The sequence below is a fragment of the Crinia signifera genome, chromosome 4 (assembly GCF_055691185.1).
Source record: "Crinia signifera chromosome 4, ASM5569118v1, whole genome shotgun sequence".
Classification (NCBI taxonomy): domain Eukaryota; kingdom Metazoa; phylum Chordata; class Amphibia; order Anura; family Myobatrachidae; genus Crinia; species Crinia signifera.
In genome coordinates this window covers 158,743,129-158,769,801 of record NC_139220.1, presented here as the reverse complement: position 1 = coordinate 158,769,801, position 26,673 = coordinate 158,743,129, and the positions used below count along the sequence as shown (strand labels likewise).

Genomic DNA, 26,673 nt, shown 5'->3' with positions numbered 1-26,673 from the left:
TCTCTCAAAGCCTCAAAAAATTTGCATTCTCTACAAAAAAATCGTCACAAGATCCCATTCCTTCACACCAAGAAAACTCTGACTCCGAAGATTCCGACAATGCCCCGCTCACCAGAAGAGACATACGCTCTCTCTTCCGTGAGATACAGGAGACGAGAAGATCAGTCCAGGCGATTGAAACCGAAGTTCATAAAGCCGTCAATTCTCTGAGATCTGATCTCAATGATCTCGGTGACAGAACTGATCAACTAGAGACAAAGATGGATGAAGTGATCTCCTCTCACAACGATCAAGAGGAGGAGATCCGCACTCTAAAACAAGAGGTCCAGTCCCTTCTAGAATACCAAGAAGTTCAGGACAACAGAGCGAGACACAATAACCTCCGCATCAGAGGCATTCCTGAAGAAGTGGAGGTAACACTGCTTGACGACTACCTCAAAAAGCTATTTTCGCACCTATCCCCATCTACCCCAGAGGACCACCTCCTACTCGACAGAGCTCATCGAGCCATTCGTCCTCGCTGACAAGAGACTTCGCAGCCCAGAGATGTCATCCTCAGATGCCATTACTTTAAAGCAAAGGAAGATATCCTCCGCGAGACCAGAAAACTTCCATCAGTTTCTTTCCAAGGCCACACCCTCCAAATATTCCAGGATGTCGCCCCCACCACTCTACTCAAAAGGAAAGACTTCAGACCTATTACATCTATTCTAAGAGAAAACAAAATCCGCTACAGATGGGGCTTCCCTTTCCGCATGTTAGTCTGGCACCAGAACCGCTTTCACGCGGCGAAGAACCTGGAAGAAGCTCACCACCTCTTGGACATCCTAGGCCTGAAACCGCCGCCTCTACCAGACAACGCGACCGCCAGGCCCCAAGACTCCCCTAACCCAGACCATCTAACAACCCCAAGGCGCACCTTGAACCGTGACTGGTCTAAGGTACCCTCCGCTAGAAAGGCGACCCCAGCCAACCATCCACCCTGAGGCACCACTGAAGAACTATCTTGGCACTACCCCTTCGGTACCCAGGTGATATGTGGACTCGCTTATTTACCAAATGTTTTTTGAATGTAGTTAACTCCACTCAATATCACCGTTATATACCACTGTTCGGTTAAAACTGTTCTATGTATTTTGTACAAGCTTTAGATCCTCCTCTCTATGCAGACTATATATACTTATCCACCCCATTTAATAGTATATTAACACACAATCTATAGCCCTCGAGGGCCTATCCCCCCTCCTTCCCTTACCCGGAAGGCGCGGGGATACCCCCCCATACTACAATCTCCTTCTCTTTTTTTTTTCTTTCTTTTTTTTTCTCTCTAAAAGAGAGAGGGAGGACTATATTGTATGTATTAATTCGATATAAGTTTGATTATTGTTATGCTGTTCTGTTTCCTTCCTATTCATCCACCTACAAAACTAGCAGGAAATATCACTTTCACCCCCTTTACATGCTTATTTACTACACATAAACTTAGCTCCCCCCGTGGACTGGGACCGTCTTATTGACACCGTATGCCCACCTTAAACCCAGACCACGCTCCTTACCTTGGGTTTTATACCCAGGCCCGGTCTCTGTCACTTCGTGACGTCTCCCTATCCCCCTCTGACCGGCAAATTCGACCAGACTCCTCTCTCTCTGGTCTCCAACTCCCCTGTCCCCTCCTTCCATCTCCCCCTTTCCTGCTCTCGCCTCTCCCCCACCCCCAAGGTCGACACCCAACTGTTAAAAGCCAAACAACCACACCCTACCTCCTATTACCTGTATTAAGCAATGGCCTTCCTGGGAGGACTTTTAGGGGGGCCTACGTAGCGCTTCTCCACACTTCTCGCCATGGCCCTTAAAGTATACTCCCAAAATGTGAAGGGACTGAACTCCCCTACAAAACGCACTAAACTCTACCTTACACTTAAACAATCCAAAAGTGACATAGTCTTTCTCCAAGAGACCCATTTCAAAAAACCCTCCCACCCTGAACTAAAATCCAAAGCCTATCCTCTCTCTTTCCATGCATGTGATTCTAAACAAAAAAAACGCGGTGTGGCCATACTGCTGGCCTCACATCTAACATTCGATCTTTTGGATTCGCACATGGACAGGAGAGGGAGATGGCTAATATTAGTAGGTAAACTTAACGGGGCGGAATGTACCTTAGTAAATATATATGCCCCTAACCAACAACAAGCCTCCTTTTTCAAGAAAATTGACTCCCTTCTTTCCTCGCTTGCCAAGGGCTCAGTAATAGTGGCAGGAGACTTTAATGAAGTGCTCGACAGAGAGATAGACCGTACCACCTCCTCCTCACCTCCCATCCCTAGACCCCCCTCTACGGCAACCTTAGCTCTACACTCCCTCCTTAAACGCCACCTCCTATTCGACTCCTTTCGCATCCTGAACCCCACAACTAAGGACTACACATTCTATTCATCTGTTCACAAAACGTATTCACGTATCGACATGATTTTACTTAGCAGAGACCTGACACCCAAAATACAAGAAGCACAAATCCACCCTATGATATGGTCGGACCATTGCCCCATCTCCACAACAATAACCACACTAATCTCCCGCCCTACTACATCGACCTGGAGGATGAACGACTCCCTTCTACACAACGTCGAGCTCTCTACCCAGATCAGAGACCAGTTACTTGAATACTTTAGACTTAATGACCTCCCAGATATATCCCCCTTAACACTGTGGGAGGCCCATAAAGCAGTCTTGAGAGGACACCTTATAAATATGTCTTCCAGACATCAAAAATCAATAAGATCCCGCCTCAATAATCGAACCACTAAACTCCAATCCTTAGAACACCGACACAAACTCTCCCCTACTCAATCTAATCTTGACCTTCTCACCAAAGCTAGAACCGATGTATCACTTCTTCTCTCAGAACGTACAGCCAAGTCGCTCCAGAAGCTGAAACAAACGTTCTATGAGAAGGGAGATAAGGCAGACAAACTACTAGCCTCAAGACTCAGATCACAACGCTCGCGAAATAACATATTAGCCATCAAAACTAAAAACGGCACCTTGTCCCACTCCCCCAATACCATTAATCAGGAGTTTCAAAACTTTTACCATAACCTCTATAACCTACAAAAGGACTCAACAAATCCAATCCCTACTACCGAGGCAATATCAGAATTTCTCCAAAAAGCTAAACTCCCTAAGTAATCTGAGCAATCCTCAGCACAACTGAACCAGGACTTCACAGATGAGGAAATACAGAAGGCCTTGGGAGAGCAAAAGCCATCAAAGGCACCCGGCCCAGATGGCTTCTCGGCCGCCTATTACAAGAAATTCGCACACATCCTGACCCCCCATATAAAAAGGGTATTTAATGCAGTCCTACACGGATCTCACTTTCCTAAAACGATGCTGGAAGCCAGGATTATAGTAATTCATAAAGAGGGAAAAGACCCCTCTGAATGTGCCAGCTACAGGCCTATCTCTCTGCTAAATATAGATATTAAGATCTACGCCAGGATCCTTGCCTCTCGCCTTAGCACTGTTCTCCCTGGCCTGATCCACTACGACCAAGTAGGCTTCATACCAGGCCGCCAGGCCAGGGACAACACAAGGAGGGCAATCGACCTCGTACAGATTCTTAATAACAGACACACTCCCTCTCTCGTCCTCTCCCTGGACGCCGAGAAGGCGTTTGATCGCATCTCGTGGCCCTTCCTATTCCAGACCCTCCGGGCATATGGACTATCTGCGGAATTCCTTAGCGCGGTTTCTGCACTATATACAGCCCCGTCCGCCCGCATCCTCACAAACGGAACCCTATCTGACCCCTTTTCACTTTCCAACGGTACCAGACAAGGATGCCCTCTCTCGCCCCTAGTATTCGCTATGGTCATTGAGCCTTTGGCGGCTAGGATAAGACTCTCTGAGAGGGTCAGGGGAGTAGAAGTGGGCACCCATCAATACAAAATTTCGCTATTCGCCGATGATGTTCTACTATCCCTAACTCAGCCCCAGACCTCACTCCCAGCCCTATATGAAATCATCAACGAATACGGCACACTCTCGGGATATAAAATAAACTTCACAAAATCCGAAGCCATGCTATTACATACCCCCCCCCCCTAATAAAAGCCTCCTTATTATCTTCCTACCAATTTAAATGGCAATCCGACAAAATTAAATACCTGGGTATATATATATAACATCTAAATACGATCTCCTATATAAAGAAAACTCCCCCCCCCTTCTGAACAAGATTAAACAAGAACTCAAAACATGGAAATCATATATCATCTCATGGTTCGGGAGGATATCAGCCACCAAGATGACCATTCTACCACAAATCCTATATCTCTTCCAAATACTACCAATTAAAGTCCCCACCCAAACCCTTAAAAATATCCAAACCTCGCTTTCTAGATTCATTTGGAACAACAAACCACCGAGAATAGCTTTTAACACCCTTAAATTGCCCAGATCGAGAGGGGGCAGAGGCCTCCCCGATATTAAATACTATTACCTGGCTTCACATTTGAGCCAAATTACCACTTCCCACGCCCCACCAGGTTCGATAGCTTGGATTGATCTAGAGGCACATCATTTAGGCCTCAGATCACTAGCTTCTCTTTGGAGCCTTCCAAAACCCTATAGACCAACTCTCGCCGGCACCCTACCCTCAATTAAATTCCACCTCTCACTGTGGGACAATGCCCTTTACAAATATAAACTATCCTCCTGCCCATCCCCCTTACCCCCATCTGGGACAACCATGCCTTCCCCCCTGGAATCTCCCCTTCATCCTTCACGCAGTGGACTAAATCTAAGATTCGCTTTGTCTCTGACCTGTCGACCCAAAACGCATGGCTCTCCCTGGAAGAAATAAAAGACAAATATCCCTCACTGGCGCCCCCTCTGTTTGAATTCTTTCAAATTCGACATTATCTCTCTTCACTCCCACAAACGGAGACCTTGCGTGACATGACTCTTTTTGAGAGACTATGTACAGCGAACCCTCTCTCTAAGGGCATGATATCTCAGATATATAACCTATTAATAGACACAACTGCCTCTACACATATCCGCCACGAATTAGAATGGGAAAGAGACTTGGGCGCTCCACCAGACGGGAAATGTTGGGAGGACATCCGCGAAAGTATCGCAAAATGCTCAATATCCACACGCATCAAGGAGACCACATATAAACTTTATTATAGATGGTACCTCACTCCAGAAAAACTCTCCAAGATGTTCCCCATGGCCACCCCGAACTGCTGGCGCAACTGTGGACAAAGGGGCTCGCTTATCCATATATGGTGGTCTTGCCCGAAGATAGTCCCCTTCTGGGAAGAAGTCCGCTCCCTTATGAAGACTATATCAGGCCTCACTCTTCCCCTAGACCCATGGTCTTTTTTACTAGCCCGCCCGTTCCAAGACATCGACCCCCCTCTGAACAAACTACTAACGCATATCTTAACCGCAGCAAAATTAGTCATTGCCAAACAATGGAAATCCCCGGTCACACCCCCACAGGCACTCTTAACCAACTATATATGGTATATAGCCCACATGGAGAAAATAACCTATTATCTACATGATTGCCCCCACAAGTTCGAAGATGTATGGAACCCGTGGACAGCCATGATGTCGCCCCCCACACCCCCGTCAACATCTAGCAACTAGCCCCCCACAAACAAGCAACCCCCTTTCCTTTCAGCGGGCGACCTTGAGACCCCCCCCCCATCCTTAGACCCATCTCCTCTATATTTCACCCTACTTTCTCGTTTTCTTCCCATCCCCCCCCTTCTTTCGCTCTCCCCCCCTCCTCACACCTCCCCCCCCCCCCATAAAGCAAGTTAGCCTGCAATATGTTTTTTTTTACTTTCGAAATGTTTAAAAACAAAAAAATTTGTGAAGGCATCTCTTTTTATCACACTTGTATGTACAATTTTTCATACTATGTACCTTCACTGTGTTCAAAATAAAAAGTTTTAAAAAAAAATAATAATAATTGTTTAGCATTTTATTGTACTGCAATTAATCTGCCGTATTTTGGAGAGCTACCCAACAGCTTTCTACTGTACAAATGACTATTGGAAATAATTGTACAATATTTATCTACAAGGTATTTATTTATTTATGTATGCGTAAAATATACTACTTATACATTTATTTTCCAACTGTGGAATAAAATTGTGCTATTACAAAGAACTATTTAATATTTATATACAAGGCATATATGTATACATGTACTGTAAGAAATCCATTACTTCTCATTAAGGGGGGTATTCAATGTCAGGAGAACGGCTGTCGAGCAAGCTCGACAGCCGTGCCCCTGTCCCGTTCTCGTTTTGCTCGCCTGGAGCTCGGCAGTCGGGATTCAATGTCCCATCCACTGAGCGGCGAGAAGGGGGCGTGGCGACGAGTTGATGATGAAAATAGATGAGCTCCGGCCAGGAGCTCGCCTATTTCCGGCTTTTCTCGGCAGAACGAGCCCGACAGGTTGTGCTGTTGGGCTCGTTCTGAGCAAAACCCCTGTTCAATGCTGTCGGGGAAGACAGCATTGAATAGGGCCCCGCATAATAATACACAGATGTAGAAAACAACAAAAGGGGGAACATACAAAAGGTATAAAATGAGAAAAAAAAAAGAGAAGTGTGAGAGTCACAGGAGTATATACTGTACACATAAATTCACATATCAATTTACCAAACATAGGCGAGAAGAAGAATATAAACATAGATACATATGGATATTGTGTAAGAAAAAAATCATTGTTTCCTTTCAGCACACTGAATGGCTTAGGTTCGGAAGGTCGACACAAGCATTAAATCAACAATGGGGAGATCAACAGTCAAAAGGTCCACATGAGTTTTTCACATTTTTTTATGCAGATTTTCTACGTAAATCGAAATAGACACCGTATTAGCTCAAAACAAATGTGAAAAACTCAAGTTGACCTTTTAACTGTCGGCCTTCCCACTGTCGAACTAATGCTTGCATCAAACTTCATACCATATTGACATTAGCCATGTCAAACTATTTCATGTGTCAACCTAAGCCCTGTCAACCTTTAGTGATTGACTTAATATATGTCAACCTTCATAGTGTCGACCTAGTGACCATATCCAGACCTGATAAAGGCTCAGCGCAACATAAGTCTCTTGGTAAAAGTATCAACAAAACGCTATCTCATACATTAAGGTTCATCCTGTAGAAAAACAATCAGAAGGACCTGACCTCAGTAGCAACCAGAATGTCCCAACCAGCCAATAGTTTCACTCCAGCATTTAATGAAAATAGATCACATAAATGGAGCAATCATAATGGTCAATAAGATTTACAGAGAAGCCACATCTACTGTATATTAGTCATCGTTGTCTCATAATGCTGAAGCAATGGTATGGAAAGGACATCTTCTAGCCAATGTATAGGAAAACAGATCCAAGAAAACCTGGAGACCGCCCAAAATGTCAGATACCTCCACCTGTCTTGCAGTCTTAAGGATATTTTCTTTAATGAGGAAGATATGTACTCACAGTAGAGTGTCTCTAGTGAAGTTAGCAGGGTCTCCTCTTGCCTAGGCAGGCGATGTACTGCATATAATCCACATCTTGATCTGCTGCCGAGGGAAGAATTTTCTGAAAAACTTTGGTTACAAATCTTGATGTTCAGTTGTGGACACTGAGACTCTAATCCCTCTGATCTTAAGGTTATTACACCTCGATCTGTCTTCCAAATCTGCCAATATATCCTGAGTATCCACCATCTACGACTGTAGGTCAGAGTGGGCAGTGATAAAGTCATGATATACAGTAAGGAGACTATTTCTTGCATCTTTTTCTCCAGATGATCCATTCATGTCCCAACCCCCAATAGTTCCATTCTAAGTTAATAAACTGAAAAATACAGACCACAGAGACTATGTGAGCGTAATGCAACAAACATTGTAATCATAGCCTGGGTGGTAAGAAGAGAGGAGCAAAAGAAGGAGGCAGGGGGGGGGAGTACAGTGGCTGTCTTTAAGTGGAACAATAGGAAAGACACAGAGCAGTTGTATCAATTGTAGATAAGCAGAGCCACACAGCTACATGGCCCAGGAGGTTTTATAAGGCCCAGAAAAAAAGACACACAACAAAAAAGTTGAATTATGTTTTGCGGAGGGTGTAACTTTCTCAGGGAGTTAGAAGAGTGAGAGTCACAGCTTTAATGCATGCTGGAGAGTTCTGCAGACAACACAAAAATGCAGTTCCCAGCTTGTGCGTGTGGGTAAGGCTGCGAGAGGATGTGGAGGGGCCCTCTGGTCACGTCTGTCTGAGCTCTCCATTCCTAGCAAGAAATTAAGGCAGGGGGAGGGAGTACAGTGGCTGTCTTCCTGTGGCAGACCAGTGTCTAAGACACTGGAATTGCTGGTACAAGGAGACGGCAGGTGAAGGGGGTCATGTTGCTTACCTCCAAGCCCAGTTACTACAACAACACCGGACCTCTGCAAACATCTGTGGCCTGGTCTCCAGATACTCCCAGAAAGTTACAGTATACTGTGGCTTCATGCAAGGACAGGGCTACAATCTGCAAGGAGGGATTGTTCTGTCCCCTGGCTCCACAGCTCCATGTAACTCGGTCCGGAGGGAACTTGCACAGTAGATTGCAGGGCAGCAGGTTTGAACAATGCCCCCATGTTAATATTTTACAAAATTGTACAATTTTATCATGTATATATCTAGTGGAACGGTAAAAATGTAAAAGCTTATACGTAAAACATGTGTATTGAGAGAGCATCTGGTCCATACTGTACTTCAGGTATGCCAATGAATTCCACACATTTTTTCCTCTTAAAATATTATACTTAGTCTTACGTTCACATTGTAATAAATCTTAGTTATCTTTATTATAATTTATTCACAATATGTTTTAGATCAACACACCCTTTAATATGATTTATGTTGGTACTAGTTTATATATTAAACATGTCTAGTTTAAAAAGGTGTGTCTTTAATATAGCAAAGGTTGATTATTTTATGTCATTTTTTTCCAGATGCCATAATGGAATCCTATATAATCCTATATATTTATATAAATGTTCTTGAAATGAGAATAAGCGGTGATCAATTTTACATAATTGGTTTGTGCCTAAAATTATAATGTATCAAACTGTACAGTATATCAAAATGGTAGGTGTTAGATACAGTATATCATGCATAGGAAGATAGGATGTCCATGGGTATATACCAGATCCTTAGGAATCATTGGCCTGTACCTGAATTCATCGTACTGAGGAAAAACATAAATGCTTTCATAGCAGGGTCTTCAGTTCATTCATATAACTAGATGTTAGATCACATTTTAGTTCAATGTATAGTAACATTCGGAACGTTCATTCCCAAGTATATAATTCACATTATTAAATATATTAGTCTACAAGAATACCAATAGGATGACTCCCATATTGCTAGCATGATTGAATAATCGATAGCAGATAACCACTGTATAAACAACATACTGGACACACAAAATAAATCAATAAGGCAGTACAAGTCCTACATTATCACAGCACTTATCTGAAATAAGAGAGCTGATCTCAGAGAACTATCGTCTTGCCTATAGGCGTCCAATAGACAAAACATATAAAATGTGTGCATACTGAAGCATACCTCTCACAGACTTCATAAGTTTGTACTTAGTAGCAGTAATGCTATATCCAAAGTAACAAATAGTTTTAGCTCAAAGTTTCCAGCTTATAGTACATACAGTATTAATAACCATATTCACACAATGGGCAGAATGTAATGCTGTCCGAGTTCAGCGGCAGTGCGATATGTGACCTGCACTCAGATGTTTTTTAAAGGGGCAATCACATACAAGTCAAAATCATGTCTTTTAAGCGATTGCCCATTTAAAAAAGCTTCTGCGTTCGGCTGGCAACCTTCACTGCTGCCAAAATCAGGCGGCATTAAATACCGCCCATTGTATGTACTGCTAAACTGCTACAGAGTTTAAACAAAAAGTGAAAGGAGATATACAGTAACACTTCTTGCACAAAATTACAATTGATGGTTTTAATCTTTCATTTGGCACTTATTCAAATATATTGCTGTATATAGCTGTATGAATAATTGCAGAGTACTGTTTAGTACTTAAACAAGGGTATACAGATGGCTCACAGACAATGCCTAGGTCAATACCAAAATGTTGACATGCACTAGACATTGTCTGTAATCCAACCTATAAACTAGGCAACCTTAAATTTAATATAATCCAGCATGCATATTGCATTCATCTAAGTGTTCTGTTGATTAAGTACCGAGAGAACAGTTTTGCCTCAGTGTGTCCAAATTGTTAAAATAGAAGGCACAAAACATGCTTAGATCATTCATAATATAAGCATGGGTTTATGTGATAGAAATGGAAAGATCTTTAAAAATACATTGTGTTGGAGCTCATCATAACTTCAATATGATATATCATTGATTATTTATCTGCAAATTTTCCATTTTTGTAAAATTGCTTTTTAATTTACCTTTATGTATTAAATTACTTTGTACAGTAAAATTAACAATAATAAAACAGAAAAAAAACTACATTTTTTGTTTACTGCCCTAATCTGCTGCTCTCTTAGTAGGATGCCTCCAGACACTAATAAAAAAGCAACATGATGAAAAATAAATATTTGCTGTAGACAGAACAAAAATATAGAGGGCAAAGTAATATGCTCTTGTTGCCATAGATAGACAACATTAATAAGCTATTCAACAGCAATTATAATTGCATTTAATTGACCCCCTTTTTTTAAAGCTAGCTGCATGTATAATTACACTGTTTATGCACTTGAAAATGCAATATTGGTAATAAAATACAATATATATATATATATATATATATAAATGTACATATATATATATATTTACTTATTGTAAGAATTGCTTATACTATCAAACTCAGTCTTAAAGGATGGTGATGGCACATTACCTTGCAGACTTTGGACTACTTAATTCATATTTATAAAAGCGAGGGTTTTAATGTTAACTCAAGGTGTACTGTACACGTAGAAGGAGCCAAGGAAAAGTAAATGTACAGTCTTCTTATTGACTCACAGTCCTGGTGGTGTCGGTTTTATAGCTGAAGATAGAGACAGGAAAGTGACAGATGAATAAATAACCTGTCACTTTCTTATCTCTCCTTCTCCTATTAATTGCCAGTCACATCCTCACCATAGCTGAATTTGACCATTTTATTTAATCATTGTACATGTGAAAAGGAAAAAGATCCATATTACCAATGGCTCTTTGCTGCTTTGAGCAAGCCAAGAATTTTAATGTTTTTTTTCAAAGGAATTTTCTTTTGCAGAACCATTCACTATTCATATGTTATGAGAAACCTCATTTATACTCCCCAGGTCTGTTTCATTCAACCTTCCTATTCTGTTTGTGAAAGTGTGGCTTCAATTATAGTAAGTGTTTTTTGTATGCAAATATACTTTCAAAAGACTTATACCCAAACTGTACAGTCCAATCACATGGCATTAGTTTATCCAAAAATGACTTTAAGGACCATCTCTACAGAATACATTGCCTAAGGTGACTGAGACATCTTATCTAAAATCCTAAAGACGGTATTAATATTTAATATACAGTATCAAGTGTAGCATTGAACATGCAGGCAAAACAGGGATTTCCCTTATGTTGAGGATATGTTATTTTAACTGTGTATAGTGTGGTGTATTGTGTAAGTAATATGTCCTTGATATATGGGCAGCACGGATGGTGTAACGGTTAGATTTACTTTCTCACAGCACTGAGGTCATGGGTTTGATTCCCACCATAGCCCTCACTGTGTGGGATTTGTATATTCTCCCTGTGTTTGCATGTATTTACTCTGGGTACTCCAGTTTTCTCCCACAATAAATATACGGGTAGGTTATTTGGGTCCCAACAAAAATGAATCCTAGAATGAATTTGTGTCCATGTACATATGGTAGGGAATATAGATTATAAACTACACTGGGGAATTATTCTCTGTCAAGAGCCATAAGTAAAAAAAATACATGGTTAATTTAAAATGACATGCTTTAAGACACCTCAGAAGGATGTCCAAGAAGGGGGATGTTGCAGAGACCCTGGAAATTTGCTTAGCAGCCTGCTGCACTGTGCTGTACCCCATACAGAGACCTGCTGCACTGTGCTGTACCCCAGACCTTCATTGCCACTCTATATCAGCTGCACTCTCTTCAAACACCACCAATATGGAGGATATCTCTGCCATGCATTCCATATTGGGATAAATCCCCCAATGGTTGAACTGTGGTAACTATACTCACCCACTTCTTAGAGAGATCCATCCATATATGTGGACACCATCATTGGCAGCAATTATAGGAATGCATCCCACGCACTTAACCCCAATTGTCAGAGGTGCTTTTGTGTATATCAGTCATTTTTATTTGCTTTTTTATCTATTTTAAATATAATTATTTCTCATTAGTGTATAGCAATATTTCTTCTTTTTTTCTTCAGTAGGATGTCCATCATATATATCCCCAATGTACAGCAAATACAGCACATATAGTACAGTCACATAGTGGCCATGTCCACCACTCAGCACCACCATATTATTTGTACCGCACAGCCATATTATTACACACTGGGGTTTATTATTTTACAAGCCAATTAGCAGACAAAAATGTCTTTGGATTTAGATACCCTACAGTAGGCATATAAGGGTAGCATCCTTTATCATATTCAGCTCAAAGCCTCCATTTATTGAGTCAGCTACAGTATGTTAAATCATTGCACAATATGCAATACATATGTAGCTTAATTGTATGTCATGATGTGTCTGCTGTGTTACATTATTCCACTACTCTATCCCACTGATATGCACAAATAGACTATTGTTCATTTGGTTACACAGTACTCATCACCATTGGAAGTTAAGTTTCCAATCCAATGTAAATTCGTTCTCCATCCAATAACATGATTGCTATGTTTGCCAACACTGCATGTAGGATCTCTAGCTAATTATCAACAGCAAAGCATGTTGAGATGGCAGAAACACCTCACCTATTCAGTCACCCCCTTGCAATTGCCATCCGTATTACACAGTACCTCTATCTTATGGAATTACTGTATTATTGTAGCTCTTCTCAGGGAAGAGCTATACCATGTGATTCTTTTCACTCACTTGATGTTTTTTAAATTTCTTTAACAGCAATGTATTTATATGCAGTAATATATGATCATGTTAGGTCAGGTTTCCTCAATCTATTTTGCTGTGGGACCCCATCAGACAATAAAAATAATTATAGGACACCAGCAAGTTACTGCAGAAGGTCATCACATCACATGTGAAGTCAGCAGACAGCACACACATGGCAGCATTGTGGAGGCACAAAATCATGGGAGGAGTCTAAAATAACAGACAATTCAAAAGATTTTCTCAGACTCCTTAAATCACTGACTGAGTTGAAAAAAATCATGAAGATGGTCAGCAAACATGGGGTCGTAACCCCATGCTTAGAAAGTCGGGACCCACTTTGGGGTCAGAACCCACAGTTTGAGAACCCCTGTGTTAGATCATGTAAACTCATATTCTAATATTAGGAGTCCTAGTTTAAAAACAATTAGATATACATGTCTAAACAGTATCCTTCCTAATGGGAGACATTGCTGACCATGTCAGATTTCTAAAGTAGGCTGCTCTAATTATGGTGGTTCTACATGAGGTAGACTTGGTGTGATGCGTCTTTTGAATGTTAGTTTTCCGGCAGCTTCTTTTGATAATTTCCTGATATACTCATGGAATACAGTATATTGTATGTCTTTTATTTGTTTTTTGAGCTACTCAAATTGCACACAGTGCTGCAAAGCATATAGGAGCTTTAAAAGATAATAATATGTAATAAAGCACAAGTAAATTTATGTGCAAAAAGATGTGCATGCTATTAAATGGATTCCATTAAACATTAACCTATTATTTCTTTATTATTTTACTTTTAGATTCCCAAAGAACTTTGATAACATAATTATTTAAGCTTTTTATTTTACGGCAAAAGATTCCCATGTATAACTCACAGCCATGGGTAATATACGTTTATTAGTATTATTCTTATTTCACTCCTTATAATGTAGCTTGCTTTTCTCCTCTTCTTTTGCTGCTTTATTTTGATATTGGGCACCTGGAGTTTTACTACTCAGCTTCAGGCATAATAGTGATTTGTGAGTATTTCAACTGAATTTACCAGCAAATGTTTTTTTCTGGTGTCTGTAGTTTATAAAATAATGTTCCATTACTTGTACGTTCCTAAATAAGATTGAGAGAGAAACATTTCACAGCTTTAAAGTTAACAGGAGATCCCAATCCCTGCATGCTGTTTATGGCTATATGTAGATGCAAGGAAATAGTATATCATGTAAGGTTTTATTACTGCCAGTATGACTCAGAGACATTGCAGATAATCTCTCAGCGCATAAGAACTTTGTTAAGTTTATTATCAATCTTCTACGGTATTTGCAGTTATGCGCAATGAGTGTTTATTGGTTTCCAAGGTATGGAACGTGTTCAACTCTTTTGGTATTAATTAGTAATATAGTATTATATACACTGTTATGCAGTAGTTCATAGTAATCAATGAGATATTTTCTTTATTTTTCTAAATAAACTGTAACGGATTGCTATATGTTGCAGTACACTTGTATGTATTGCACCATAAAGTTCTATAATAAAGACTTGTCTGCAATTTATAGTTGTTATATTTTAAATCTTAAAAAGGGATTATACAATGTTTAGCTGTATACGTATAATGTATAAAAGCTACACTTTATATCCTTTGTTTTTTTATTAAAACAACATGTAGACATTGCTCTGTATAAAATAACATTTTGTGTATATGTGTATATTTGCCATTATTTATATTCACCATTTATAAACTTGAAATACAAAGAGGATTATTAAATTGCTCCATTAAAAACTTTTTGGGTGTTAAAAAATTGGCATCTACAGCAATTTTTGCCTGATGGTCATTACTGGGCAATTCAGTTGTAGGCCTTTTTTCTTCAGATTGATGAACACTTTAAGCCAAAACACATAGAATTGCAGAGAAGTACTCATGTTTTTGTGGCTGCAATAGCAAAAATTGATAATTTATATGTGTTTTTGGATTTGCTGTTATGGAAAGGTAAAATAAATCCCCAATGACTGCTGGCTTTCTGGACTAATTGGACTGCCTTGTGAGATCAATTAGCTGCCGTAATTTAATGCAGCTAATTGAATATCAACATTGTTCTGCATAGGCTAGTGAAACAATGCCTAAAATAAACAATTTGCTTAAAAATAACACCACATTTGTATATCTGTACCTGGCAATAAGAATAATGGTATAAACATATCTTATTGTCATTTATTTTCTAAATTAATGTTCCTTTTTAAAAAATCTTGATAATTTATAATGTTATCAAAACAAGTTGTTTGAATTGTAACAACAACTATATTAACAGCATACTGTGTCTATTTTTTCTTTAAATTAAATGTTAAATGTAAACAACTTTTCTCATTTATTTAGATTTTTATCTGTAATTCATTCTCAACATGCAATGGTACAGAGACCAATAAAATAGTAAACACCAAATTGGATACTTAAATATAAACCAAGTCATTTACATTTTATTGACAATCGAAAAGGATTTTGTTGTGATTTGCATGGGTAGGTAAATGAACAAGGGAATGAAGTATAAATAAAATATTCTGGCAGTCAAGTTTCAATGTTTTGATGTTCTTCAATTAAATTCAACAATTTTCGATGTTTACTACCTTGGAGAGCTTTCAAATTTCAGAGCATGCAATGGAAACAGTTTATTTTACACACCTTTTTACAGCTTGGATAACCCTTTTATTAACCAATGTACACTGAATTTAAAATCATTACTATCTTTCAAGCATGTAATGCAATTATGTAATGCAATATTTATGTTAATGTAAACATTCCTGATTCATTGAACATGAACATTTTTGAATTATGGTATTTTTTGTAGAAGATAAACCATGCTGTTCTAGTGGTTTTATATTTATATTACATTCAAGGTGGATCCTCTGGTCCCCTGGCACACATGTGGTTTAAGAGTGCTTCATCTGTCAAGCAATAAATGCAGTACTTTCACATCTATAGCTTTTGCACAATGACCTTAAAATCAGCAAAGAAGCGGAACATATCAGTTGCAGGCAAAACCAACATCCATCATTGGTGACCATCATTCATTATATTTGATACTATAATAGTCATTGAAATGGTCATCTTTCTAACCAATTTCCTGAAGCAAAACCTTGTTTGTTGGACATCAATCAATTAGCCTCAATCATCATCAGATGATGGTCAGTCAGGAAGATGAGAAGTTAATGTGCCAACGTTCTGGTAATATACAGTAGGTAACTGTCAGTTTAAATGAATATGGACTGCTGAAAAACACAAAAGCACTGTTTACCTCTTTATTTATACAACAATGACCCCAAAATGCATTTGGTGGAAAATGACTTGCCTGTATAAAAGCACATGCTGATGAACAGGTCTATTAGCCACTACAGCGGGATGCAGTTAAAATCCCGGCGGTCGGGATCCCGGCGTTCAGAATCCCGACGCCGGAATCCCGACCCCCGAAATGCCGACACATTCTCCCTCCTGGGGTGTCCACGACACCCCTGGAGGGAGAATAAATTAGTGTGCCGAGCGTAGCGAGGCACCGGGCCCGCTGCGTGGCGAGCGCAGCGAGCCCGCAAGGGGGGGGGGCGATCCACGTCCCCCCCTTGTCGGCATTTCGGCTGTCGGGATTCCGGCGTCGGGATTCTGAACGCCGGGATCCCGACCGCCGGGATTCAATACTGAATCCACTACAGCATATTCTGCATTAAACAGCACAGGGCTTCTTAGATTTCAGGGAGCACATTCTCTGTTTTGAATTAATACTCTTTCCCATTCATTTACTGGGAATTTTAATAACAATTTGGTTTCCATTAATGACTCTGCTACTATGGACTTACTAATTTATTTAAACAAATATATATTTTTATTGACGTTTTCAACTTAAAAATTCAGTGAAAGAAATGACAATGTTTATTCCAAAAACTAATATACAAATGGAATGCTACAAAATGGTATATTGGTGTATTTCCATGAGGAAAGTAGGGCAGTAAAATATAGAATATCTTTCATGTGCATGAACAAAAGTTATAATATAGTAGAACATGATCCAAGAAGAACAAATTAATAGGAAGAATAAATAAGAGGAAGAGATTGGAGATCGGAAATCCTGTCTGGTAGGTGTTAAACATCACATAGAGGGTGACTACAGTGTAACTTCCATTATACTGAAGCCTTTTAAATACCCAACCAGAATAAAGAGTCTGGCTCGACTCTAATGAATGTTCTAGTGGTTGCACTTCTGGAGGACAGGATACATAATGTGGCTTAATTGGAATCATAATAAGAATACTACCATGGGCATTAAGATGGCTGTTATAATGATAAAAACATGAACATAGCATATAGCAGTGTGAAGACTTGAGCAGTGAGCGATGTGTTAGCTACAATGTGTATGGTTATGTCAACTATATCAAGAGTCCAAGAAGAATTTACAATGGATGTATTTCAGAGTTTATCTTCACTAAGTGATGGGCAGCAGTTTAGCAGTGGATTAATCAGGAAATAGATCAGTGTAGATTCTACAGTAGATGTTGCACAGATGGCAATGCAAGGAAGCAAGTACTGGCATACTGTAGATTGATGTTATCTGCATTTAAAATAATTTGTATAACTATAGAACACACAATGTAAAATATTATTCTATTCTTTCAAATAATGAGTCCTTACCTGTCTCACAGTAGCAAGTAGATTTCCAACCACTTTTTTTCCTTATTCTCAATTATGAAGTGCTATGTAAAATGGTGCAATATAAATAACTGTTACTGATTACATGATGTGAACTTAATACAAATTAATAGTAATACATTATAAATAATTAGCGGTTAAACTTGATAAATATAATAGAGGAAGAAATTATCATGTTAAAGTAAAATTCCCTCCAACATGTAAGTTTTAGTATGGACTGAAGTTCACAAAGTTAATAAAAAATGATTCTGCTGTGCTTCCCTGAATTTCTCATGGTTCAATGGTCCATGGTCCTTTTGCTTCTGTTCATCTCTACGGTAAACTCTCCATTTATTATGTATTTTATAGTTTGAGATCTTGGCAATGTTCGCTAATGTGGAAAGACATCAATTTAGGTATTCTAATATTGGATGTAGAAATCAACTTTTTTATTGCTCTTTAGTTTAAATACCTGCATTGTGTACCAGAAAGAATATATACAATTTTCTATTAAACAACATATTAAACAAAAGTTGTTACACATTTATTAGGACACGCAGAGCATGTCCTCCTTATATACCAGTAAGTAGGCATTCTAATAAAAGTAGGTTTTTCTAAATTATATAACAAGCCTCACTATTAAATTGTCATGTCCATGAACTATTAATATGACCTATAATGCCCACTTTTTCCCAGGAGGAAATTACCTGGCAGTAAAGCATCATCTGCTATTTGTTTTCCAATAGCTTCTACTAGAGACCTAGAAACATATTTTTGGAGGATTCTCATTGTGAGATGAGCGCAACATTAATGAGGGACATTTAACATTACTAAATAAACATATTCCTTCATTGTTGGAAATTATTTTCTGCTTCGGTGAGAAAAATATTGTAGCTTTTTTAGTCTAGGAAAAGATAACCTTTTCTCGCTCAACTGATTTTTAGGTTTGCACAGTTCTATACTATTTACAGTTATTTATTGATACAGGGCAGAGTAGGTTAATCTGGTTTGAATATTTCATGGAAAAAATGGTTTATCTTATATAAAATATACAGTAAATGCATAATAGATAAATGTATGCAAGCTAAAGCAGCATTATTCCACACCATTAATTATAATACAATGAATTAATTATTAAAATGGTAAAAGCAACATTTAAAAGGACCTTCTTAGATACAAGATGAATAGAGACAAATACTATTACTGTAGCTTAATTTTCTATAAATCTTTGAAAATTTATTAATTGGATTTAAATAGAATATGTAGCAGTAGGATACAAACAGCAGCACTCAGAGGAATAGTTTCAAAACGTGTATTCAATATCAATACAAAGGGTACCAACATTTCAGGGCTGACATGCCCCTTTGTCAAGGTGCAAAGGGGTATCCCTTAAAAAGGGGCGTGCCAGCCCCGAAACAATGGTACTTTTTTTGTATTGATATTGAATACATGTTTTGAAACTATTCCTCTGAGTGCTGCTGTTTGTATTCTACTACTACTATCCATTGACCACCGGAAGGCACCGGGGAGATTGTTTGCTTGGGAGAGTGCCGGGCTGCATACACCCACTATATCTATATATCTATATCTATCTGTATCTATATATATATATATATATATATATATATATATATATATATATACTGTGTGTGTATATATATATATATATATATATATATATACACACACACACACCAAAGATAACCTGCCCTCTCACCCTCAGAAAGGTAACCACTGAGGTGCCATATAAATAGCAGTGCAGAGAAGCCCACAATACTGTGTAGATACAGACAATTCCCAAAAGGGAAGAACAGCACTCACCAGGCTTGGAAGTAATGTTTACCAGTGTCCAACTTTAACAATAGCCTGACAATTTTTCGGTCCGTGAGGACCTTTCTCAAGGCAGTAATAGTACAACAACATACATAAATGTGCAAGCAACAAACAAAATATGAAGGGAACTGGATATTTTGTTTGTTGCTTGTACTGTTACTGCCTTGAGAATGGTTCTCAGTGACCGAATCGTTGACCGGCCATTGTTTACCAATAAAGCTGGCATTGACTCTGATGAACATTATGGTACTTGTGTACTTTCACAGCACTAGCATGGCACCGCGTGTCTGTGTCCAGCTGCGGGGCTGTAAACTTCATGCCAATGTGACTAGTTCATACCCCCACTATCCACGTTGGCATGGAGTTGATTTTAATTAGTGTGGCGAGCGTAGCTTGCCACCGAGCCCGTAGCGTGGACGAGCACAGTGAGCCCAACAAGGGCACACAGACGCCATGCTGGCACCATGAAACTACACAAGTACCAACATTACTTCCAAGCCTGGAATACTCTTTTGGGAATTGTCTGTCAAGTGTGTATATGTGTTTGCATGAAGAAGTCCATGTTTGCATGAAGAAGCCCATGAGTGCTGCCTTATTGCCTGTGGAGATATATATATATATATATATATATAGATAGATAGATAGATAGATAGATAGATAGATAGATACAAATAACTAGACCTCCAGCACAGCAACAGTAAGTAGTTCTCGGTCGGGTGCCTGTACACAATAGAGATGCAGCATACAGAATGATGCAGCACTCCAGACCTTGTGTACAAGTTTAAAATATAACCATTAAAAGTTATATTTTAAACTTGTAAAAGAGGTCTGGAGTGCTGCATTATTCTGTATGATATATATATATATATATATATATATATACAGGTATGTATATATATATATATATATATATAACGGGCGTCTGGCCGGCACTCCAAAGTGCTTTGTGCTTTATCTTGCCTGGTGCCTTCCAGAAAAAACCTGAGGTCAGGTATCCATAACTCACTCCCACGGCGGCACTCCAAGGACGAAATGAAGAGTCGACACACACTGTATGTGTTCAACGTTTCAGTGCTGTGCACTTTTATCAAGAACACTGTTCTTGATAAAAGTGCACAGCACTGAAACGTTGAACACATACAGTGTGTGTCGACTCTTCATTTCGTCCTTGGAGTGCCGCCGTGGGAGTGAGTTATATATATATATATATACAGGGTATTTAAAAACTAAAATTAGATTCCTGTACATACTGTAGCCTGAATTGATGACAGTGAAAAAACCTGTACATTATTATCATAGGGGTGTGCAGCACATTTTATTAGGAGGTGCACCGTCAAAGGGGTGTGCCTAGCACCACATCTTTGGCATGTATAACACCGCCCATTGGGTGTGTCTAACAGCGCCAATCAGGCATGCAGTGCCAATCAAAGGTATGCAACAGGGTAGACACACCAGGAGGGGTAAAACAAATGATTGATGATCTAGGTAGATTAGAGGAATGGTCAAGAGCATGGCAACTACAGTTTAATGCCAAAAAATGCAAAATCATGCACTTGGGTTGCAAAAATCCAAAGACTAAATATAGTATAAATGGCACTATAATGGAAACTACTGAGGAAGAGAGGGATCTAGGTGTCACTATTTCAGGGGACTTAAAGGCAGGTAGGCAATGTAACAAAGCAATGAAGAGGGCAAGTCAGATGCTTGGTTGCATAGGGAGAGGTATCAGCAGTAGAAAGAAAGAAGTAATAATGCCACTGTATAGGTCATTGGTACGACCTCATCTAGAGTATTGTGTTCAGTTCTGGAGGCCATATCTCCAGAAGGATATAAATACATTAGAGACTGTACAAAGAAGGTCAACTAAAATGGTCCATTGCCTACATCACAAAACGTACCAGGAAAGACTAAAATATCTTAATATGTATACTTTAGAGCAGAGAAGGGAAAGGGGGGACATGATAGAAACTTTCAAATATATCAAGGGTTTTAACAAGGTACAGGTGGGAGACATTCTTCACAGGAAGAGGAGCAGCAGAACATGAGGACATGCACTGTAACTAGAGGGAGGAAGATTTAGGACAAATTTGAGGAAGAATTACTTCACAGAAAGAGTAGTAGATAAGTGGAATAGCCTCCCATCAGAGGTGTTAGAGGCAAATACAGTAGTACAATTTAAACATGCTTGGGATAGGCATATTGATATCCTTACAAAAAAATAAGGATAAAATAGGGTTTGAGGGGGCAGACTAGATGGGCCAAGTGGTTCTTATCTGCCGTCAAATTCTATGTTTCTATGTTTCTATGTCTACCATCTTCTATTGGTACTCGCTACAATATAAAACGTCTCTCAGTATAATAATACATGCAAATAAAGTAAAAAACATATATGGATGATATGTAGTGATATGACAATGGTCTGGTTCATGTAACAATGCAAAACACACATAATTGATTGATGGGCGCTTCTTTCAATGGAATACAGTTCTAAAAAGCAAAAGTCTTTGGTAAAAGGTATTGCTGGTAGGGAGGTGTTCATAAGGGTGGGCACAGCATTGGGGGGTGCCTGTGCACCCATAAGACTCAATGCGTGCACACCTATGATTATTATTTTGTTTTATCAATCTTTTACAAAAATACAATACAATTGTTATTACTATCTTATTTTAATTAGCAATCTCATTTGAGCATCAGACATCAAAACCAAAGTGAACCTTGCAGAATGCATGTTACACAATTTATTTTGTTGAAACCACATGTGTAATATATAATTATAGTAGAGGTAAATATAGATAGTGGACACTGTGTTCCCTACAATAGGAAAAACAAACAGCTGCTTTATCATAATGTATAAGATAGGAACTCATAATGATCTATTCTTAAACTACAGTAAAAATATCTCCTCCTCAAGAATATAGTGTACACCGCTTTAAATGATTTTTGTTTTCATGTTGTAAATGTCACTAATGTGCTGCTCCATTAGTAACAGGAGAATGCCTTAAAATAAAAAAAATAACAAAAATTTAACTCCAGGGTGAACTCTCATTACATTTTATTGTGACTTAGAAATCAAAATGTCCTTTTCTCATTTATTGCTGTGCCCTTCTAACTTGACAATAATCTCTCTGACTCAGTAGTCATAATTTGTCAAGTATTGCACATCAGTCAACATACAGTCCTCATACAGTTACTCATTAGGCATCTCTTCTCAATCATTATGTGCTCTTTATTAGGCCTACTCGTCTTTCTTGAATATTCACTCTTTGTTCAGCATGTGTCACTTATACTCTCATTGTTGATTCTGAGGATTGATGATGTACTACAATACACTCTTTACAATGGTGAATTCAGTTCAATTTTTTTAAATTGAGAATTAAAAACCTTGTTTTCTGTAAATGGTCTAATTGACTTTATTAACAGAGATCAGAATTTTCATACATTGCCTTTAAACACCATGATAACTGAATATACTGTTCTAGTTGGAAGGCAAAAATGATTTATAGCTCTATATAAATATATAAATTCAGAGAAAAAAAAATTCCTACATTTTATGTTCACCAAATAGTTTCACAACCTTGGCATAATTCAGACAGATCTCTATCAAGCTAATTACATCTATCCAACAAGTCTATGTTTTATTCCATTGTTTAGTAGTGCTACTTACTGTACATTGAGCAGAGAACAAAGCTGTTACTGTATTTTATGGTTTTTAAAACTAATTTACAGAATGTACTAAATTGTTAGTACTTGAAAAAACCGATCTCTAGCCTTTTATTTATATTTTTTCGTTGCAATTACAAATTTTTTTTCAGTAGAGTAGATGGTACACTGCCTTTTTTGCCTAAAATTATATATTTTTTGCCTAAAATGATATAAGTTATTGCAATTGTCATTGACATCAGATATGTCTAAATAGATAACAGAATATGTTTGATATTTGATGATTAATTTAGTTAACATTTTGAATCACACATTTATTTTTATTTTACAGGATTAGAACGGATTGGAAGGGATTCAAGTTATGAACAAGAAGGGAAGGTTCAGTTTGTTATTGATGCAGTGTATTCTATGGCCCATGCTCTCCATAAAATGCACAAAGATTTCTGTCCTGGCTATGTGGGTCTTTGCCCAAGAATGAAGCCTGTCGATGGTAAAGATCTTCTCAGTTATATTCGGGCTGTGAATTTTAATGGTAAGTTCATGTAATATTTGAACCATAATCAGTTTTGTTTTACAAAATAAAAACAAAAAACAAATAAAAAATATTAAAAATAGTTATATCATTATTTAATAGTATATTACTCAGTGGGATAAAAAAAACCTTTAAGTGTAGGTTGTAAATTGCTATGTATTGTATGTTTCAGTTGTCTGGGCAGAACAAATGACAGGGTTTGCACCATGACAGGGACAAAGGGGTGGTATATTTGTCACTGAAAGTCCATGAACTCCATAAAAGGTAGGTGTGGCCTTGCAAGAGGAAGGTCTCGCAATAAGGGGAATGGTCTCAAAGGGAATACTGTATAGATATGATGAGGAGAGGATGATTCCTTAGATAGCCAGAGGGTTACAGAAGAGAGGGTGATGGGGAGATAAGGTATATGGAGAGACACAGGGGAGAGGCAGAGAGTTATGCAGTGGATGATGGAGAGAGAAACATAGAGATAGACATTTTGTTACAGGAGAGGGTGACAATGACAGCAGTAGGTGAAGTGGGTCATACCAGGAGGAGGCAGTGGGTGATGTAGAAGATGATAGGGAAAGGCAATGGGTTAAAGGAAAAGGGTGTCAGGAAAGGTTCATGGGGACATAGGGCCTTATTCTAGTTTAATCTTTCTGACAAAATCCTTCTTAGATGGACAGAGAGAATCTAATTCTCTCTGCACAAGTAACATCTGCCCCACCTGCAGTGCACATGGTTTTGTCCATCTAAGAAGGATTTTGTCAGAAGAGTGAACTAGAATATGGCCCATAGTGTCACAGAGGAGAGGAACAGGGTGAGGCAGTGAGTGATAATGAGAGATGGTGGGAGATGGAAAGACAATGGTTATCAGGGAGAAGCAGATGTTGACCAGAGCGGTTGACAGGGGGAGGCAGTGAGTGGAATGGGGAATGGGTAACAGAGGGAAGAAGTAGGGGATGCCATGCAGAAGCAGTGGGTAACAAAGGATGACAGGAAAAGGTAGGGGTGACAGTGAGAGACAGTGGCATAGGCCAGTCCCAGCCACATATGAGGTAATAAGTAGGAGCCAGAATGCAGGGAGACCTCTCTGGCCTTATTCTTCCTCCTCTTCGGGCCAGACCAAGTTTTCTTTGTTATGGAGTAGTTATATCGCACTAATGATGTGTCATTTTAACTCATTATATAGCCACCAGCTGTGAGTCCCTTAATAGCGGTGGGCACCGCAGCTAGTACCAGGGGGCCTGACAATGTGACTGATAGCCATCAGCCACTGATCATGGTACAAGTGCCTTGGTGCCCCTCCAACTGAATACTCTACTGTTTATGTTATATATGTTTATACCTATATCTGATAATTGGTAGTTGGATTTCAAGAATAATCATTTTAAATTGATAAAGTAATTACTGAAAATAGATAAAAGAAAAACAATGCTCTTAGTTGTGTTAAATGGTTGATCAATTAATGTAATGAATTATAATTTGTATAGTTTGTACTGTAGTCAATTATATCTTATGTAGACTATACTACATAACATTATTTGCTGTGGCTAGTAATAGATTATGATAGGTGATGCAGCTATGCCTGTATTTTCATTGGTTGTACAAAGTACTGAATCATTTACTGAACGTCTTATGTTATTGTTTAAACATTAATTAAAATAATTGGACTTTCAATTAAAGTTCACGTTAAGTCAACTGTGAATGTATACCATCACAATTTATCTATAAAAAGTTTTGTTGAATATCTTCTGTCATAGTCTGCGTCCATCAATGTTTCTAAACCCAGGAAAAATCAGCAGCACTGTTTATCACAATACACTTCATTGACCGCAGCTGGCAGCCGTGCTGAAAATGCACAAGGTCATTCTGAATTTAGCTTCCAAGGAGAAACTGATTTTAGCTTCAGGTGAAATTACCAATTGGTTGCTTTAGATATACTCCAGGTAGCTTGTCTGGCAGTCTGATTATTTAAGTTAGTGAACATATGAAAAATCTTATTTGTTATAACTTAAATTAGAGTTTTGTTGAAATGAGGTAAAAATAACATGATGAAAACTGTCATTGTGTTTGGAGAGAATCTGTCTACACTATAGTCCTTTCCACTCAGTAGGTAGTAAAGTACTAGTTTGTAAGAAACTGCAGGCGAGGAAGCTCAGAGGAAAACTGGACAAAAAGTGTCAATGAACTCAGAACTCAAAATCCAGATGATTACAGAAATATAGGCACCGCTGACCTTCTGTTTCCTGTTTTTGCTTATCTGAATATTTATTAAAGGACTAATAGAGGAAGCAACATATATTATATGCATAAGACATAGTCCTAAGCACTGTACAGTACAGGTCATAAAAATGTGGATTGTGAAAAACACAGTATAAAACACAAACCAGTGTTCATATGAAAGTCATAGGTTTGATTCCCACCATGGGCCTCTGTGGAGTTTGTATATTCTCTCCACACATACTTGGGTATCCTCCAGGAACTGAAGTTTCCTTATTCAATCAAAAAATAAACTGAGTGGTTAATTGACCCAAAACAAAATTAACCCTAGCACGCATATGAATGCATGTGGGTTGGAAATATAAATTCTATGCTCCATTGGGCATGTCTGATGTACATACTGTATGGCTATTTTGTGTGAATTTGACATTTACAGATTCCGTGCTGTGTACAGTGAGAACATTTTTCGCATAAATACCGACACAGAGATGCATATACGCCAGTATAAACTGTGTTATTTGTAATGAATTGAGTGTAGATTAAACTAAACAATTATGATCCTAGTCTTTAGCTCCATTTATGATAGTGCTGATTGCAAATACTTATGGTGCTA

At 38.5% G+C, this 26,673-nt stretch overlaps 1 protein-coding gene across 1 annotated transcript in view; it reads left to right on the top strand.

The window, feature by feature from the left end:
• The window catches only part of GRM8 (glutamate metabotropic receptor 8), a 951,427-nt gene that overhangs the window by 706,825 nt on the left and 217,929 nt on the right, over positions 1-26,673 (top strand). Inside the window, exon 7 of the mRNA XM_083182858.1 lies at positions 23,655-23,855. Within this exon, the coding sequence (XP_083038984.1) occupies positions 23,655-23,855 (201 nt within the window). The remainder of the gene's footprint in view (positions 1-23,654; positions 23,856-26,673) is intronic.